Source organism: Rhinichthys klamathensis, unplaced genomic scaffold, assembly GCF_029890125.1.
Source record: "Rhinichthys klamathensis goyatoka isolate OS25496 unplaced genomic scaffold, OSU_Roscu_1.1 h1tg000111l_1, whole genome shotgun sequence".
NCBI lineage: Eukaryota > Metazoa > Chordata > Actinopteri > Cypriniformes > Leuciscidae > Rhinichthys > Rhinichthys klamathensis.
The window spans coordinates 7,980,149-8,000,053 of record NW_026606649.1 but is presented as its reverse complement, the minus strand read 5'-3'; the positions used below and the strand labels follow the sequence as shown (position 1 = coordinate 8,000,053).

Sequence of the window (19,905 nt, the reverse complement as noted above, 5' to 3'; positions counted from 1 at the left end):
CAGAGCAAATGAAGCTTCTCTTCTTCTGCCGACACATGAGGTGGAGGATGGAATGCCTGAAGGACTGTAGACCGAGCCGTATTAGATGGAACTTTAGGCACATAGCCCGGACTCGGGTGCAAAAAAGCTTTTACTCTGCCAGGGGCAAACTCCAAGCAAGCTGGTGTCACTGCCAGGGCTTGGAGATCTCCCACCCTCTTAAGTGAGGTAATAGCCAAGAGAAATACCACTTTTAGCGTTAAGTCCTTAGGCGAAGCCGACTGCAAAGGTTCGAAGGGGGCCAGGGATAACCCTTCAAGAACTATTGCCAGGTCCCAGGTAGGAACCCTGGACCTGGTTGTCGGTCTCATCCTCCGAGTACCACGGAGAAACCGAATGACCAACTGGTGCCTCCCAGAGGCCCCTCACTCAATGGTGCATGGAAAGCCGCAATGGCAGCCACGTACACCTTAAGTGTGGAAGGGGAGAGACCCGCAGAGAAACGATTTTGAAGAAACTCCAGAACTGAAGCCACTGGGCAGTTAACTGGATCTAACTCCTGTTCTCTACACCAAGCGGAAAAAACATTCCACTTGAGGCCATATAATCTCCTAGTAGATGGAGCCCTAGAACTAAGTATGGTTTCAACCACTCCGGCTGATAGACCAGCATCTAGGTACTGAACCCCCTCAGAGGCCAGACCCACAGCTTCCACAGCTCTGGGTGAGGGTGGAAGACTGTGCCCTCCGCTTGAGACAACAGATCCCTCCTCAGAGGAATCTGCCATGGCGGAGCTATCAGGAGTGATATTATGTCTGAAAACCATACTCGGGTCGGCCACCTTGGGGCAACCAGAAGTAAACTGATGCCCTCCCGACGGACCCTCTCCAGGACTCCCGGAAGCAGAGCGATCGGGGGAAAAGCGTACAGGCGAAGCCTCGGCCAGGCCTGTACCATGGCATCCAACCCCAGTGGGGCTGGATGTGAGAGGGAGAACCAAAGTGGACAGTGGGACGTCTCTCGAGACGCAAACAGGTCCACTTCCATCGGTCCAAACCTCTCCCATATTAACTTCACCACCTCTGGGTGAAGTCTCCATTCCCCGGGCCTCAGCCCCTGCCTCGACAGGATGTCTGCTCCCTGATTCTGAACCCCCGGAATATACATTGCTCTGATAGACAGTATTTTCCCCTGGGACCAAAGAATAATCTGATGCGCCAGTCTGCACAGAGGGCGCGATCTGAGTCCCCCTTGTCGGTTCAGATAGGCTACCACTGACGTATTGTCTGATCGTACTAATACATGGTGACCTTTGATGTCTGGGAGGAAGCTCCTCAGAGCCCTGAACACAGCCATCATCTCCAGGCAATTTATATGCCAAGAATGATGATGGTCCTGCCACAGACCCCTGGCAAAGCGGCCGTCCATGACCGCGCCCCAGCCAGTGAGGGAGGCGTCTGTCGAAACGGTTTTCCGGCGACAAGACACTCCCAACACTGGCCCTTGGGACAGGAACCAAGGTTTATTCCATATTTGTAGAGAACGAAGGCATCTGCGCGTTACTCTGATCATACGAAACGGATTTCCCTTGGGAGAAAACCCCTTGGTTTTTAACCACCACTGAAGGGGCCTCATGTGTAGAAGGCCCAAAGGAATGATGTTGGATGCCGCTGCCATGAGGCCCAGCATTCTTTGAAATTGCTTTACAGTGATGGCTTGGCCTAGCTTTAACCTGGATACCATCCCCAGAATTGACTCGATACGTGCGGGAGACATTCGTGCCTGCATCGTAATCGAGTTCCACACGACTCCCAAAAACATCGTGCACTGGGATGGTTCTAGCACACTCTTCTTTGTATTGAGTCTCAACCCCAATTTCTGAATGTGGCCAAGGACGACATCTCGATGCCGAACTGCCATCTCCCGAGACTGAGCCAGAATGAGCCAGTCGTCGAGATAATTCAATATACGAATGCCTTGAAGTCTCAGTGGAGCAAGGGCTACATCCATACATTTGGTGAATGTGCGGGGAGAGAGTGCTAGGCCGAACGGAAGAAGCCGATATTGGTAAGCTTCGCCCCCGAAAGCGAACCTCAGGTATCTCCTGTGACATGGAAGGATGGAGAAAATAAAATAAGCGTCTTTTAGATCTATCGTGACAAACCAGTCCTCGGATCTGATCTGACTCACGATTGCAGGAATGGTTAGCATTTTGAACCTGAACCTCCTCAGAGACCGGTTCAAAACCCTGAGATCTAAAATTGGCCTTAACCCCCCATCCTTCTTTGGAATTATAAAGTACCGGCTGTAAAACCCGGACTCCCTGTCCAAAGGAAGAACACGTTCTATGGCTTCCTTTAGCAGCAGAGTCTGTACCTCTTGTTCCATCACCTGAGCCTGCTCTGGAACCACTGTAGTCTGCACTACCCCCGAAAACCTGGGGGGGCAGCGCGCGAACTGCAGTCTGTACCCTGATTTTATTATATGCAGGACCCATGCAGATATGTTGGGAAGATGATACCATGCCTCTACAAAATCTACTAGGGGTACCAGCCTCTCGAGACTGGCCTCTGGTGTTTTTCGAGCATCTTTCTCGACTCCCTGAAGCGGAATACCGGCAGGGTGTAGTCGATACGGCTTTTGTGACCATAATTGATGCTTTTTCTTTATTAGAATATTTTCGCTGGAAAGAGATGCGGCCCGAAGCGTCGTTGACGGCGGGCAACATACATCGTTTACTAGAGGGCTCCGCTGCGAGAACAACCTCGGTTGCCCTACAGCGGAGGGGACAGCCCTCAGAGGTCCTACCACTTCGGTTAGGACCTCTTCCCCGAAGCCCTCCTAGCCTGAATGACGTCCCTCAGGTCGCCCTTCTGGTTGGAGGACTTCGATTTTTGAGAGTGTTTCCTCTGTTGCCAAGCTCCAGGAGGAGGGGCTCTAGAGGAAACGCTCTCTCTCTGCTCTGCTCGGTGTGAGGAGCCGGCTGATGGCTGGGGCTGATCTTTTGGCCCCACCCTACTCGATTTAGATTTTGCCTTACGGGGGAGGTACTGCTGGAACGCCGCAGATTGTTTCTTCGCCTCCTGAAACCTGTCGACGACCGATGTAACGGCGTCGCCGAACAGGCCAGAAGGCGAAAGCGGCGCATCCAGCAGAAAGGATCTATCTTTTTCCTTCATGCCAGATAAATTTAGCCACAGATGTCTCTCCGTGGCCACCATAGCTGCCATAGAGCGGCCAATGGCGCGGGCCGTCTCTTTTGTGGCCCGAAGAGACAGATCTGTGGCTCTCCTTAACTCCGCAATATCCTCAGGAGTTGGCCCCTCCCCCTCATCTAAATCTTTCAGGAGGTCGGCCTGGTATGCCTGCAAGAGTGCCATAGAGTGCAGACATGAACCAGCCCGACCTGCCGCCATGTAAGCCCTGCCTATTAATGCAGATGTATCTCTGCAGGGCTTACTAGGCAACGCCGGGGTTTTTAGGGAAGATGCCGACTCAGGAGAAAGATAACCCGCTAAAGCCTCTTCCACTTTAGGCATCTTCCCATAACCCATATCCCGTGCCCCCATAACATTACTATAATCCACCATACTGGGATTGGAGACACGGGACGAGTGCGGTTTATCCCACGATCTCGAGATCTCTTTGTGGAGATCGGGGAAAAACGGCAAACCCCGGCGCTGAGGTTGTGATCTGTGCTGCAGGAAACGCTCATCAAGCTTGCTTCTCACTTGCGTTCCCTGCTCATCATGTGGCCAGCTGATGTTAAGTCTGGCCACAGCACGAGTCACAACCTCCACCAGCTCCTCATAACCTTGGCCGTGAACTGGCGCGCCTAGATCACGGTCATCCGCATCAATGCTGAGCACATCTACTTCCTCGGAAGCAGAGAGCTCAAGCATCGGGAACTGATCATGGGCAGGAGAAGCCGCGATGCAGGCTCCTGCACCACTCTCAGGGGCTACGAGATCCTCGGATGAAGAGTGAGAAGGTGCCTCAGCAGTCTCAATCTCATCCACAAGATCCCGCTGCGAACCCCACGATCTCAATCGCCGCGCCGCCTCAACGGACGCGGGACCAGAACCATGGGGAACGCGAGCCTGACCGTGCTCATCAAAGCACGCCAGCCGGGAGCGCAGCACTCTAATGGGAAGTGCTTCACAGTCTACACAAGCAGCTCCCTCGAGAGCTGCCCGTGCATGCTGCGCTCCCAAACAATTCACACATAAAGCATGTGTGTCCCCACCCGTGATGAAACGAGGGCAAGGATGCACACAAGCTTTAAATTGTTCGCTGGCCATAATAACAATACTTTCTGAGACAAACAACACCAAATAAGACAGACAGTTTTCAACACAGAGCGCTTGCTGAAGAGCGAAAGCTAGTTTGTGTTTGTTCCGGCGTAGCTTTTATGCATCCGGTTATGCCGTCACATGTTACGTCATGACGCAACACCAATCAGGATTGGAATAGTTTCATTCATACTTCAGAGGCGCACGCTAAGGGAGCGTCCCCAAAGAGTCGATTCTCGACGCAGTGTTAAGTTCCCTCGAAAGGGAACCTACTTTTGTCACAGAAGGATTGTCAGTGCTATTCAAGATTTTTCCTGAATAGGTCTACCAATGCCAACAGAATATGGTGAACTACAACTACAACAAACCTATGGCCAGCAAAATAGTTAGAGGTGTCCATTCTAATAGTTAGTTTTTACATTGTATCACATGTCAACATACTATTCTAATTCTAATACTACTAAAACACAATATACCTACAAAAAATAGGAATGAACATTAAAATATGAGTTGGGTCAAATACATAATACCCTGAAATACCTTCTTAATATAACCTAAAAAAAAAAAAAAAGGTGCACAGAAAATTACCCGAAGGCGACTCTAACTAGTGCTTAAAGTACACAAAATATTCTAGAAATGTGTATTCACTACGCTAGAGTCTTTCAGCATTAGCCTTACATAAATGACCGTATAAGTGATGTTATGGTTGCATTGGCTTAGACAGATTAGCTTGATGTGCTTACATAAAATTATTTAATTAATGTCAAGACTGAGGAGAATTTCATTCAGAGGTCGCAAAAGCATTTTTAACAGCTAAATATTCATATCTATGATTTTGAAATGCTGTCAACCAAATGAAAGATACCACACAAAATAAGACATGTCCCATTTCATAACTGGAAATCCTACTTTTGTGTCACAGAAGGATTTTCAGTGCTATTCAAGGTTTTTCCTGAATAGGTCTACCAATGCCAACAGAATGTTTTAAATGGTGAATAGTCCATTCTTCCGATATGAAATGTTGAAACCCCTATTCCTGCTGTCTCTGGTATCATTCTTCATTCTCAGTGGGATGAAATAACACGGAAGGAAATTAATATTTGTCGTTGCAAGCTGATTTGCACATTCTTTCATTCATAGAATATATTTTCAAATCAGCTTGCAATGTATTTGGTTGCCATGATAATAGCATAACACACTTCCTGCCGTTCTCTCTCACTTTTTTTAGTGTTAATGCCATTTGAACATCATTTAAATTCCACATTCAACCTGCTGTGATCTGCAACCCTTGCTGACCGTGTCTATCTCTTTATGGCCACTGTCTGCCCATTTTCTGATTGTTCATTCCAACGGGAAAACATGCCATGTCATTGAGTTTAGTTTCAAATGGTCTCCTGGAAACGGCATGAATGTGCAGGTGACAAATTTGGAGCGAATGTGGGATGCTCTCATGTCTGTTTGGACCATAATCTCCATGGAAAGTTTCTAGCACCATGCCGTCTAATTGGAATTTGTTGATGATTTAAAACATGAATGAAATTACATTTGGAAACATGGCACAATGGATTCTGCATGATGCAATATTTATATAGTACAAGTAATGGAATGTTATTTTTGGAATTCTATTTTATGGTTTTAGTTTCCAATTTTATGAAAATGTAGTTTGATATTACAATATTACAATTATTTAACTGTATTTCACATGTAAATGTCATAATATATAGAAAAAATACATTTGATATTAATTGTATGCTATTTACATTTGATTGTTCAGAATTAATAAAACAATAATTTACATACTTTGGTGTTATTTAGATATATATCTCTATTTTTACATATTTTTGTATACTTATTCTGTAACTCTATATTTAAATCCAATGCAGTAACCTTTTATTGAACAAAAAACTAACTTGATTTAAAATGTAACTAATTAATAATTAATAAAACAGGAATGTGCTCAGGAAGAGTGTTGGACATTGACACACCACACTAATGATATGCATACCACAAAAATTCACAGGGAAACCCTCCAACACTGTATGCCCAGGTTTGACACTTCCAAATCATCCTGTGTATTAATCTACTTTTTCTTCTTCTCCTGAGCACAGGTTGAATCTGTATTTTTAGCATGTACGAAGCACATTTATTAATCCCTTAGTTCAGAAGCTCATTACATTTTATTCATTAATAATTCAACCTGAAGAATATGAAGAACTAAGTTAAACTAGCTTTGAACACTTTTTTTGGCTGAACATAAAAGGACATCTCATCATTACCCAGCGGTCGATACTATCCGCACAGCTCAAATAAAGGTTTCACACAAAACACATTAACCAAAAGAAATGGCCAATTATTCAGAGGTGATTGACAGCAACAAATTAATAGCCACAATGGGGGCACAAAATGAGAGATGATCATGTGTGATTGTATTACAGGTACCTCAAAGATTCACCTTAAATTTTTTTTTTGCTAAATGTAATTTCATTCATGTTTTAGATCCTCAACAAATTTCAAATAAGACAGCAATCACAATTAGAGGCATTTTAATTATATTATTCACATTGGCCACATTAGGTGAACCTTTCATGGAATGGATTCAACAAGGTTGTAAAAACAATCTAAGATTATGGTCCAAACTGACATGAGAGCATCACGCATTCGCTCCAAATTCGTCAGCTTCACATTCATGCCGTTCCCAGGAGACCATTGAACACTAAACTCAATGACATCACCAGTCTTTGTGACATGGCATGTTATCCTGCTGGAGACTCGGAAAATGGGTAGACTCTTGCCATAAAGAGATGCACACAGTCAACAAGGTTGCAGAACACAGCAGGTTGAACGTGGAATAAATGATGCTCAAAAGACAATAAGGGACCTCAAGTGTGCCAAAAAAATATTCCCCATGTCATTTTAACCACCAGCAGCAGTTGATAAAGAGCAGGATGGATCCATGGATTCATGTGGTTAACCAAATTATGACTCTACCATCTGCATCGCATCAGAAATCATGATTCATCAGACAAAGGGATGGTTTTTTTTTTTCAATCATCTAATGTCCAGTTTGGCAAGCATATGCCCACTGTAGCTTCAGCCTCCTGTTCTTGGCTGACAGAGGAACATATTGTGTTTGCCTGCTGTTGCCGCCAAACAGTTAAAGGTTCAAAGTGTGCATTCAGAGATGTTTTTCGGAATAGCACTGTTGTAATACCTTGTTATTTTAGTTATTGCCACCTTCCTGACAGCTTGAACCGTTCTAGCCATTCTCCTCCAAACCCTCTCATTAACGAAGCAATTTCACCAGCATCACCACCAACTGCTGCTCATCTGATGTTTTTCTTTCGTCCTTTCTTTTTCGTACTCTCAAAACTCAAGAGACTGTTGTGTGTGGCAATCCCAGGAGATCAGCAGTTTCTCAGATGTACTGTATTCTGAGATATATTTAGTGGCGTGAAAGAGAATGAGATGAGATTGAAAGTCTAGGATTCAAAAAACAACTTCAAGGTGAAAATAAAGTTTTGCGATAAAAAAAAAATATATATATATGTATATATATTTATATATATATATATATATATGTTACGGCTTTATATAAATAAGAAATACTTATGATTCTTCACTTTTTACTTATCAAATAAGCACATTTGACAAAATTTGAACTCTTTGGTAAAAAAAGGATAGATTGTGTTGCTTTGAAGTTATTTGTAATATTCTCAAATGATGGAATCAAGTTTTGCACATCCATGTGAAGTAGGACATAAGACTAAGACTAATAATTAATATGACTAGTATTTCTAGTAACATATTAATATTTTACCATATCACTGTGGCTATATATTGCTATTATAATTGTTTTACTTTGTAATTGTTTCGTGTTTTTATTTTTAAAATTTTTTTTATCCCAAAATAAATCTCTAAATAAATTATTTACAATTAATAAATAATGTATCCGCACGAGTAAAAAGTGTGTCAAATATTGTCTGGCATACAATTGTCTGGTCATATAATTTATATATAGGCTGATAGGCTGTGCAGCAGGGAGTGGGATTAATTACAGTACATGATCATAGGTGTCAGTTACCCATTTGCAATCTACATGTAGATCTCAATTACCTTTAAAACAAGACTGGATTTCATTTGTTAAAGAAGTCCACCCATTGAGATAAACAATGAGGGTAACAAGCACTGATTTGTCATGACTGCCTCTTTTCAACTTCTTTCCTTTTCTCTGAATGGGTTTTTTGAATAGTCTAATAGAAAAAAAATTGGTTAGCTTTCCCAATTAAAGAATGGAAGGGAGCCTGCATTGTTTCTTCACCAAGACCGTCCCTTTAGGCTGAGGCATTCATTGTGATTAATTCACAACAAAACAGGATGCCACCTCCACAGCCTTCACTCGTAACACTGAAAGATAAAGCTGACTCTGTCACTAACAGACTGTAGTCTCTTTTGTGCGTATAGCTAACAAAAGATGCAGGAAACTAAAACAGAGAATTTATGTCTCTAGCCTGTTTTCTACAGATCAGGAAGAGGTGATCCAGGTTTTCCAATTCTAGCCCTGAACATCATGCTTTTTTCTTTTGATATGGCACAAAAGGGCTTTTTTTATATCTGGCATCCTCTTTCAACAGTGGGACAACTTCAGAGCATGTCCCTCTTTGAGTCAAAAATACCAGGATGTTCCCATATTACACAGGATTTTGAAAAGGGCAATTTGGAGAGCCAAGGCATAATGGGCGGTAAGCGTTTGAAAGCTAACAGGGGATGACCATCTTCAGTATGACACAAAGGAGGATTGAATTTCAACATCACAGGAGGGACTTTTTTAAAGCACAACTGTGAGATGTCAACATTTTCTGACACATTCTGTTGGAAATTTACTGCATTGCAACAGTCATGAATAGGGCTGCAACGATTAGTCGACGTTGTCGACAACGTCGACAATAAATATTTGTCGACAAATATCTTTGTTGTCGAGTAGTCGTTTGATCTCACGTGACCTAATGTAAGGGCCTGCAATCCCGTGATTTGACCGCTACGGCGCTGTAGCGCTAGAGTGTAGTGCAGCCCTTACAAATGCTATTGCGGTAGAAGAAAACACAGCGCGAATTATGACAGTGCAAACGAATCCGAACTAGCAAGGTTTAGGTTTGGGAAAGTTTCACAAAACTTCAAATCAAGAATGCTGTCGTGTTCAATACATGCAAGGCGGAACTTGCTTTTCACGGGAGCACAACATGCACGTGTGCAAGAGGAAACATCCCGGCAAAAGAGGAGCCGGTGAGAAGTGAGTGTTCTCCAGCTTACTAACCAGCGGTAAATCTCTCTTTATTAGAGAATGCAATACTACTAATAATAGTAATAATATTATCAATAGTAATATAATTACAGTAATGTGATGACTTATTTTGCATAGAATAAAGCTTGATCGAGCTTAGGAGTCAGGGCTGTTTTTATTATTGTAACACTATTAGTATATTAGGTATTATTATAGTCTTATCACTTGCCTGTATTTTGTTCAATAATCATGAAGACTTACAAAACGAGATGTTATATCCTTCCTATGATATAGGAAGAATATCATGGCAGTTACTTTATCATACTATAAATTAAAAGGTGAATGAGAACATCTCTGTCAGCTCAATTGTCATGTAAAAAAAGATTGTAATTTTATTCTTATAATAATTGTTTGCAGATTAAAGGGTCATGAAACCCTAAACCAAATTTTCTGAGATTTTAACAGAGGTATGTGTGTTGAACAACATTGAAGACAATGTTAGCATCTGTTAGATTTAATAGTAGGGCGAAAATGGTTAAATTTGAGTTTTTTCCAGCTATTTTCGTCTTCCGGGTTTAAAATCTTCATCGCAGGCTGTGACGTGGCAGTGCACAGTGTAGTGCGTTGATGACTCATCGGTCTCTCATAATTATTAATGAGACTGAGTTTTTATATCCTATGAGAAGACACGGTCTCTTACTTATTCATGACACCACGTGGATCTTTCCACAGACATGTCAAACTGTGATATCGCGTAGTAAAGGAGAGAGACCATCATGGGACGCAAGTGCCGCAAACATTTTACCCGAGAGAGCTTCGAGAATTGGAGAATGGTGGACTTCGGCCTTGTCGATGACCAATGCAAGTTACGTCTTGCGAGTAATGCGGTACCAAGTCCTGAGGACTTTTCTATCCCTTCAGAGTGTGTGTCTAAAATGTAACCCTGGTCATTTTACTTGCCTTTTGTTAAATAAGCGGTCGTTATGAACATTTTAGATATTTCGATAATATATCAATTGTATGCTTAATGCGGGAGACTTGTGAATGTGTAGTGTTGACGTGCGGGCCGGGCGACACCGTGTTGTGTGTGTGTGTACGTGCAGGCAGGCGAGCCTGCGAAATGATTCGGGGTCAGAGAGAGAAGCGGTAGGATGTGTGTTTGGACGAACGACTGAAAACTCTGAGATTATTGTTCATTATTGATCGTACATTGTACAGAGGTCAAAATTATTGTACAAATACGATAATTATCGTACATCTGGCAACACTGCTGGCTGATGACAGTTCCCCCTCTCCCCTGCCGTGCCACACCCACTCCCTCCCTTCTTCTCACAGCCATCCACGCCCATTTAAGTTGCATTTTTCAAAAAGATTATGAGCTAGACTTGAGCTGATAGAGGGGGGTTTCATGACCCTTTAATATTTTACCATTCTTTGTGTCCTGAAGTAAATGTCCCTTTTTCTGTTTCAGTTCTAAGAAAAGCAGTGGGCCTATTAAACAATGCTTAGAGAGCATTTGTGTGTGATTTGAGTTGGACCGAAATCTGAAAACTTAAAGAGAATGACCTGTTTATTTGGCTCAAAGTTCATTAAAACAACTATTTCAAAAGCTGAAGTGATTTTATTTTTTTATATTATAGTTAGAATATGTATAACTCAATGTTTTAACTAATTGGAAAAGCTGAATAATCGTTCCAAACTTACTGATTAGTCTGCGGAATAATCGACGATTAGTCGATTAATCGTTCTAATAATCGTTAGATTGATCGATTATCAAAATAATCGTTTGTTGCAGCCCTAGTCATGAATACATAGGAAGGAATATAGTAACTTTGATTTCAGGTCAGAATCATGGATAATATTCCTAATTATTCCAGTTATTCCAAATTTCAATATAGATTTCAGAATTCAGGTTCCAATACATACTTCTGTTTATCAAAGGTTATATTTATAAATAAAGAGTAATGTAACAAAGTAATAAATGTAATAAAGAGCAAGATTCATAGCTTCCCTCCCCAAATGACTGACTAATCACATCCCTGACTAAATATCTTATCATCATGATGTTATAGTAATGAAAAAAAAAAATATATATATATATATATATATATCATTTGATGATACAAATATGGCTAATTAACCTCCGTGAGTGACTTCAGTTGCAAGTTAATCCCGTTTCTTACTTTTTTAATGTCAATCTAGTGTTCAAGCTAAATTTAACTCACCATCATGCAGCTGAAGCCTATAGGACAAACAATTGAGTGATATCTGTAAATTATTAAAATAATTTAAATTTAAATAACATCAATTAAAAAATACATAAGTGGATATACACCATCCAAAACATTCATGGTCAAAATTTTTCCCAAAAGAAATAAAATTGTATACTAGCCAGATTTTGAGAAAAAAAATGTTTACTTTGAATTGATAGTCATGAGCTTGCTCAATAACCTAAATGTGATGGGGTATCTTACTAAAAAAAAAATATGGTCAAATCTAATTTCAGAGTTTCAGCAACAAACACACAAAAAGCCATTTGGGAATTCTCAACTTGCTGAGTTTGGAAAATCTTCAAAGGTCGCATTGTGATGATGCTAACTAAACAGACGGTGCTGTAAAACAACCGAGATGGTCTATCACAACTAAAAAGATGTCATTTCTACAACCTAATTAGCAAACAAACAATGATGAAACTTGTTGAGAAGAAAAAATTAAAGACAAACATCACATTATGTTATGGTAATGAAATTACATACCATCCTCGGTGGGAACATAAATGTTTAAGTATAGGCAGTCTTCGCTTTGATCTTGTACGTAGGTTACAACGGTATCCAAGTTGGCGGTGAACCATACAGGTAACATATCATTGAGTAAAAACCGATCTTCCAGAAACTGAGGACAAACGGGAGCAAACTGTGTGGCATTTCGAATCCCAGGCCAGGACATGGGGGGCTCAGGGGGTTGAAACCTTCTCTCTCCCGTGGGCGGGAGGGCATAGGGAATCCCCAGATACTGTTCCACAGGCCCTAAAATCTCATTGGGCAGAGATGTTTTCAAGCCTCTTAGCTTGCCGTAGTTTGTCGTGACAATGGGTTGCTGCTGGCCCTGTGTAATGGCTAGCCAAGCAGCCGCAAGCACAATCCAGGAAAAAAGACGGAGAGTAGCCAGCGGACGAACCATGGTGAGTGTTATCCATGGAGTTCCTCTGAGCCGTGACATGGTCCAGCTGCGGTTGGCAGAGTTATTTGAATTCACAGTCCTCCACTCCTCCCTTCTCCCACAGCCAAGGTGAAACCGGCCTTCAGGCTGCAACGGACAGATGATTGACAGCACTCCCACCAATCAAATCAACAATCACGGCATTCCCCCTAGCCATGAGGGCGATTCTGGATCTCAGTTGTATTTCTGTCGTTCTTTAACTGCTATCCTTTTGACGAGAAACAAAATGTGGCTCTTCTTCCCTGAGCTGTCCTCTGGTGTAATTACTCCCTCCTTTCAATTCCTCCTTTATTGGTTTGCCTGTGTGAAAAAAAGAACAGCCCGTAAATTTTCATTCATTGTCATAAACAAAAACAAAGGAATTCCATTTCCTTTATTAATGTGTATGCTTTGCATTAAGCATCAGAGATGCCAAGGTAACCTTGCACTGAAAGAGGGAAAAAAAATACATGAATAGACTCAAATAACAAATAAATGCTAACACTTAGACATCATTATACTCTAGATTCAAACAATGAAATATGACTCTAGGTTTCCATTGACTGGGCCACGATTTATAAAGTAAGTGGTCTGGTAAATTGATAGGCTCAAATAACTGTCAGCATTGAATTGTTGCGTAAACACAAAATATATTATATCTATTTATGTATGAGGTTAGTTGTACTGAAAACGTATGCTTGGAATATATTGATCTATTTGCCTAGAAACTGTTTATCTGTGACTGAAACATGTTGTATGATTGAGCAGTTATTTTTTTAGAACTACAATTCTGTCCAATCTATACATTATTCTCCTTCTCATTACTTAAATGGATAGTTCACCCAAAAATGCAAAGTTGTTCCAAACCTGTGTGAATTTCTTTCTTCTGCTGAACACAAAATAAGATATTTCGAAGAATGCTGGTAACCAAACAGTTGATGGGACTCAATTGACTTCCATAACATTTATTTCCCATACTATGGAAGTCAATGGTGCCCATCAACTGTTTGGTAAACCATTTTCAAAATATCTTCTTTTGTGTTCAGAAAAAAAATCATACAGGTTTGGAACAACTTGAGGGTGAATCAATTATTAATTGTGGGGTGAACTATCCATTTAATGTAGGAAAGACCAATCTGAGACTTTGAAGTATTTTGATGGCTTGATCCAGTAATGAATGCTATTAGTTTTCATTCTGATATTCCAAATCCTGAAATATGGATGTGTGTTGTTTTTTGTCATATTTACATTTATGTATTTGAAAGAAACCTTTATCCAAAGCAACTTACATTGCATTCAAAGCAAACATGTTATCAGTCCAGGCATTTCCTGGGATTCGAACCCATGACATTTGCATTGCACTACCACCATGTTCAGCTGTTTGAGCTACAGAATACTCTTCAGAATCATCATCAATAATAGCCTGATATATAAAGGCAATGAGCATGCCCAGAGAGTAGAATTCATCATGTCTCTGGCTGAGTCATCTACACAAATCTAAACAGATTTATCCATTATCCTTTGACTCTGATATGTTGTTCAAGTACAAATTTGGGAATTTAGCAATAGGAAACCATTCGTACAGGATTACAGAAGAATAAATGACAAGAAAAACATTGGTTTGAGACGCCTCTTGCTGTGGAAACACTAAAGGTCACTGTTTTCAGGAATCTTTCCAGGAAGATCCTCTGGAATAAATCAAAAAGCATTCAAAATAAATTTCCTTAGAGACATATATTGGAGTAGATGTGAATACAAATTTGCCACTGATTTAAATATATGCGAATAGTAAAACGATATGTCTGCATCACATTTATTGTCTGAAAAAACGATAATCTTTCCACCTGAATGAACAAACAGAAGAAGCACACAAAGCTGAGAGCAGATAACGCAAAAGAAATGCTACCCAGCGAGAGAATTTGAATAATGAATGCTCTATGCATTTCATCCACATACAAGAAAGAGGAAGAGAGTGGGTGTGAAAAGAATTGAGAAGATCCTCATCGGTTGGTGCTTTTGATACTCTTGAACTTCAACACAGTTGTACAACACACACCACAGCTCTGATTTGTTTAGCTTTATATAAGGTTCAAGATCATCTTATGGATTGTTCATGCACATTTGCCTCAAATTACTGAGCTGTACTCCTTGGAGCCTCTGGAGGGAAACTTTAATGACTTAAGTCCTGAGTAAAACTACAACTGATGAACTCTTTTGTTCGCTCTGATCCCTCCATTAATAGCTCTGTCAGTGAAACCGAAGTGGGGAAGCTTCTTATGAGATTGTTCTTGGATCAGTACCTCTTATTTAAATTGAAATCCTCAACATATAAAAAGGCATCATTTTGCCAACAGTTTCAAAATATGGTGTGTTCAACAGATGTCACACCCAGCGTTATCTACATTGTAATTTTCAAAGCCTTTCTAAATAATTCTTCAAGAATCTAAGATTGATTAATACAACTTTTTCATTTCCTCATATCAAAAAGCAATTTCAGCAGAGATCAGATAGTAGATAGCATAACCCATGGAAAGTTAATTGTGCGAACAATGCAGTGATGATATAATAGACTCATTGAGACAGTCACATTAACTTAAATTGGTGTTGAGCAATGCTAAATTACAAAAGGATTAGGGTTATCTCTACTTCTCCACTTCATAACAGAACGCTTTACAACAGCAGGATGTTTTAAAGCACTGACAGTCACAAGAGAAAACATGAAAGCACAAGAAAACAAACAACAAAGAAGCATTATCTCCTTTATACAATGCAGAAAACATCCCCTGGTATGGTAAATGACTGTAAAATATTATTCTGCTTAACATTTACAGGGATTTAAGAGCATTTGAAAGGTGATATTCCTCTAAGGCAGAATATAATGAAGGAGTAAGAATTTCATAAGGATTGAGTCCCTGTACACATTACACATGACATGCTTTAAAAGATCTGTATTGGTAGTCTGAGAAAAACCCATCTCATGACACCTTGGGGTTTGAAGTCTACTCTATTTTTTTTATTTTTTTATTAAAACCATAATTTAGCCCAGACATCAAGGCTTGTGTTGTACATGCTGCAGTGGCTTCATTATGAAGAGATACAAAAAAAAAGAAAGTGTTCTAAAAAAATTAATCACATTTTAATAGACTGGTAAACGATTAAGAATTAAGACCATTATCCATCAAGAGGCCTTTGTTGCTCTGTAGTCCTACTAATTTAAAAACCCTTGTTTTCTTTGCCGTTGATCATCAAATATCCTGACATTGAGTTGGGCTTTCAGAAAACCTTTCACGTACATATTTGTCCTCCAAAGCAGATGGGTCTGAATGTCTGGCCAGCAATTTAATTTCCAACGCAGACAAAAAGCCATGTAACATCCACCAGTTTGTATGCACTCTTCGTCTGGTGTCCAAGCTAGATCAGCCAAGAGGGATTTATTCAATAACTTTACACCAATATTGCTACATCCTCAAGCAATGCTTAAATTCAAGAGGCTCAGTTTGAAGGCACTTTCTGCCAAAATACCCTATTGCAACAAACAAGTACAAAGAATATATGTGTCTATACTGGCTATCAGCCCAAATGGATAGTTCAACCAAAAAGAAAGGTTCCTTTGGTTAACTCCTTATTGTTCTGAAGAGTTTTTGTCCACACAATAAAAGAGTCATTGGAGTCCAAAACAACATTGGACCTCATTGTCTGGTGGAAATAATAATAATGATAATAATAACAACACTCAAAGTGACATATTTCAAAATATCTTCTTTTACGCTCCACAGAAGAAAGAAAGTCATACAATTTTTGAGCATCAAAAAGAGAGTTTAATTTGGGGTGAACTCTTCCTTCATTGCATCAAGAAAATGTGATGTTTTGTTTTAAATGGTAACGTAAGTAAATGAATAAATACAGTAAATAACATTTTTAAATATTCAACCAGTTTAGTGATGATCTCAATTTACTTATTATAAAAATGAGTATTCCCCCTATTCTAGTATTAAATGCATAACATTTTAAAATCATAATTTTCCCCACGGCCACATCTGTCTAAGTTACATTTAGATAAAGGTGATTGGTTGGAATTTTAATACTTTTTTTGGGTGAGTCTGAAAAATAAAAAGAAGGAAAGACACCAAGGAGAATAAACGGAGAGAAAATAGAATCGCTGCCTGTGTGATCACTGAAGATAACTCACGCGAATCTCAATGAAGGTGCCGGGTCTCTCTCTGCATTTTAATTATAATAAATGATCTTTTTGAAGGAGGCTCTAACAATTGCACTGTTCAAATAGTGACTCATGATGCAAAGGAGATAGTGTATTGATTCGGTCCAAACGATAGACCAAGAAATAAAGCATAGAAACCGCTGTGACCTTTGGGTGAACTTCGGATAAACGTGGGGCGATTCCGCTGCAAATGCACCTGCTATGACTTATTCAACATGGCGTCTGGACTAGCAAGTCAGCTGGAATTTGTTTTCTCAAGCTGTATTCTCTCTTTCTATATTTCTGTCAGTTGACTGAGTGTGGACAGGAACCCCAGTAAGCAAAGAGAGAGAGTGAAAATGTATTCAAAGACAAACCACTGATCCTATGAGCTAGTGAGAGAGAAAGAGAAACGTATACTGAACTGCACCTCTAAACGACTAGGACCAGAATAAATATTGCTCTTAAAAGCAGCAGCCTATTTTTAAATTAGAATATTCAATTCATGTGATTAAACACTCAAAGGTAGCTTAATCGCATTCTATTTGTAGCTTAATTAAATCAACAGTGAAAAAAAAAAGGTTCTCAAGCTCATGATCAGTCCGGGCCTCTTCATATCAACATCCTATTACCACCTAAATCTGCTAAATATATCTGCCCAAAACTTAATAAAACGTAACACCAAGATCCCATACTACTATAGATAAGAAAGTTGCCCCACGTGGTAAATTGTAGGCCTATACAAAAATGTATACAAATAAAAAATTTGTTCAAAACTTTTATTAGTAGCCTAAGTTACAGGTCAAACTATTCGGGTCTACGGACACAATTACATAGGCCTGCATAAAGTTAATTAACGTAATTAGAATGATTGAAGCTGTTTGCACATCCTTAAGTATGAACATTATTTCACCCGCGCATCCTGACAGTAGTGAAGGTTAAAATGTTGTACAGTGCGAATGTTCGAGAGGCGGCCAACTCCGTCGCCCAAACACGCATGGAGATGTCCACAGTACCACCTTGTGGCTCACCGCTGCATAAGCGGAATAGCTTGGACTGAAACAGTGGTCCCTGTGATGAAAGTCCGGAGTCACCGCATCTTTTGAGGAGAATGTAGTTCTTCTGTAGCCAACAGCAAAGCTATAGGCCAGAGTTAAGTAACAAAACAAACCATATCGCTAAACTAAATCTTCTTCAATCAGGGCGCACCTTAAGTGTCCCATCTCAGACTGATATTGTATTTTATCGCGACTATATTATGTGTTTTAAGTAGTCTAACCTCGCCTTTTTCAAAGCTTGATCGAATATTATGACTCTCGAGAAACGAAATATCGAACGATTTATCGCCACCACATCTTTAGCCGAGTGTCTGATTAACACACATGGATGTGCACTAGTGAGGAAAACAATCATGAAGCATATCTCACTGTACCGAGCTTTGGTTAGCCACAGGTAAGTAGTGCTATAGCCTACTGAAACACTTAGTTCTGCCACACGATTCCCCTTCTAAAGCCATTTCCCCTCATATGCTGACTGTCCAAGTGCGTACATTTTGCCCATTTCCCATGACGCATATGAAAGACTCTTTCGTGCAGAAGGCTATACTTGCTTTTCAACTCTAAATGTGGATACCACTAATATCGGAAAGCAGAATATAAGGGTTTTAATGATCATAGGCTACTTATTATTTCGATGACGAAAAAATCGAAATGCAAAATGTACTATTGCCCAAAAAACTACTGAAACAGGTTGTACGGTCAGCCCTTTTCATGCAAATCATGCAGCGCGTGTAGCCGGCGCGAATTAAACACTCAAAAGCAAAATCGTTGCATAGTCCGGATGGATGAAGCTTTCAGAGAGCGAGAGAAAGAGGGGGAAAATCTTGTGAAGCAGCGGGAAATAACCGTGTACGCGGCGTCAGACAGTTCAACTGTGTAAAAATAGAGATGGGCTACTTTAACTTCCACGGCTGCTCGTGTGTCTTACCTTTGCAGTATCTGCATTGTACGGCTTCTGTCCTGACGCCCGACTACCTGGGGTACGGTCAAAATGTATGTGCCACACAAGGGAAAAAATCTAACTCCGTTCTGCCCCTGTTAAAATCCAACGTGATGCTGCCGTCCGAAAGAGAGGTGGCTCACCGGAGACTGTTCAACAGAGACGCGGCAACATATCTGATGTAAATGACCCACATAGATTAAGGTAATGCGTTGAAATCACTGCGGAGAAACAGTAAATTGTAGATAATCTGATTGTCTCCATAGAAAGAGGCAGCACTGACTGAAAAAAAGAGATTAAAGGGAAAGAGACTGAGGCTGTATCAGGCGTCTCTCTCTCTCTCTCTCTCTCTCTCTCTCTCTCTCTCTCTCTCTCTCTCTCTCTCTCTCTCTCTCTCTCTCTCTCTCTCTCTCTCTCTCTAGTTGCCATTGGACTGCACTGAATGAAATTTACAATGCCCACAACCAATAGATTGCCGCATTCACTTTATCACCCTTTAAACAGCTGCTATTACCTTTATAATTGCTGGGTGTTTGTGGTTAAGTTGTTTCGATGTATATTAAGATCTATGTTAAGATGTGTGTGCTGTTGTACTGAATATCAACATGGAAGTATGGTCATGATGCCACACTTAACCAGTTAATATCATGTACAGTAGTTTACTTTTCAAACAAAAAATGCCATTTATTTTCTATACTTCTCATTTGCCAATGAAAATAGTTACAAAAGAAGCCAAGCATTAAAAATGTACAGCAATGTACAGATTGGAAAGCAGTCTGGAACAGTGTACGTTATCAGTGGAGCAGAGTTACATGATTTTCCGTCCTCCACTCAAACTGTTCTGTTATCACTTAGCTCGAGCTCCACACTAGGTTTTCCATGTTTCTCTTCCTGTAGAGAGAAACCCCACTCCAAACATTCATGAAGTGGGAAAATTTACAGATGCTCTGACTTTCAACATA

The 19,905-nt window shown here is 40.4% G+C and overlaps 1 protein-coding gene across 2 annotated transcripts in view; it reads right to left on the bottom strand.

The window, feature by feature from the left end:
• The window catches only part of nlgn4xa (neuroligin 4 X-linked a), a 156,787-nt gene extending 137,497 nt beyond the window's left edge, over positions 1–19,290 (bottom strand). For both annotated transcript variants that reach the window (XM_056254404.1, XM_056254405.1), the window contains exons 1-2: positions 18,932–19,290; positions 12,306–13,068 (exon numbers count right to left, since the gene is read on the bottom strand). In XM_056254404.1, coding sequence (XP_056110379.1) covers positions 12,306–12,768 — 463 coding nt within the window. In that variant the 5' untranslated portion in view covers positions 12,769–13,068; positions 18,932–19,290. The remainder of the gene's footprint in view (positions 1–12,305; positions 13,069–18,931) is intronic.
• Between the last annotated feature and the right edge of the window lie 615 nt (positions 19,291–19,905).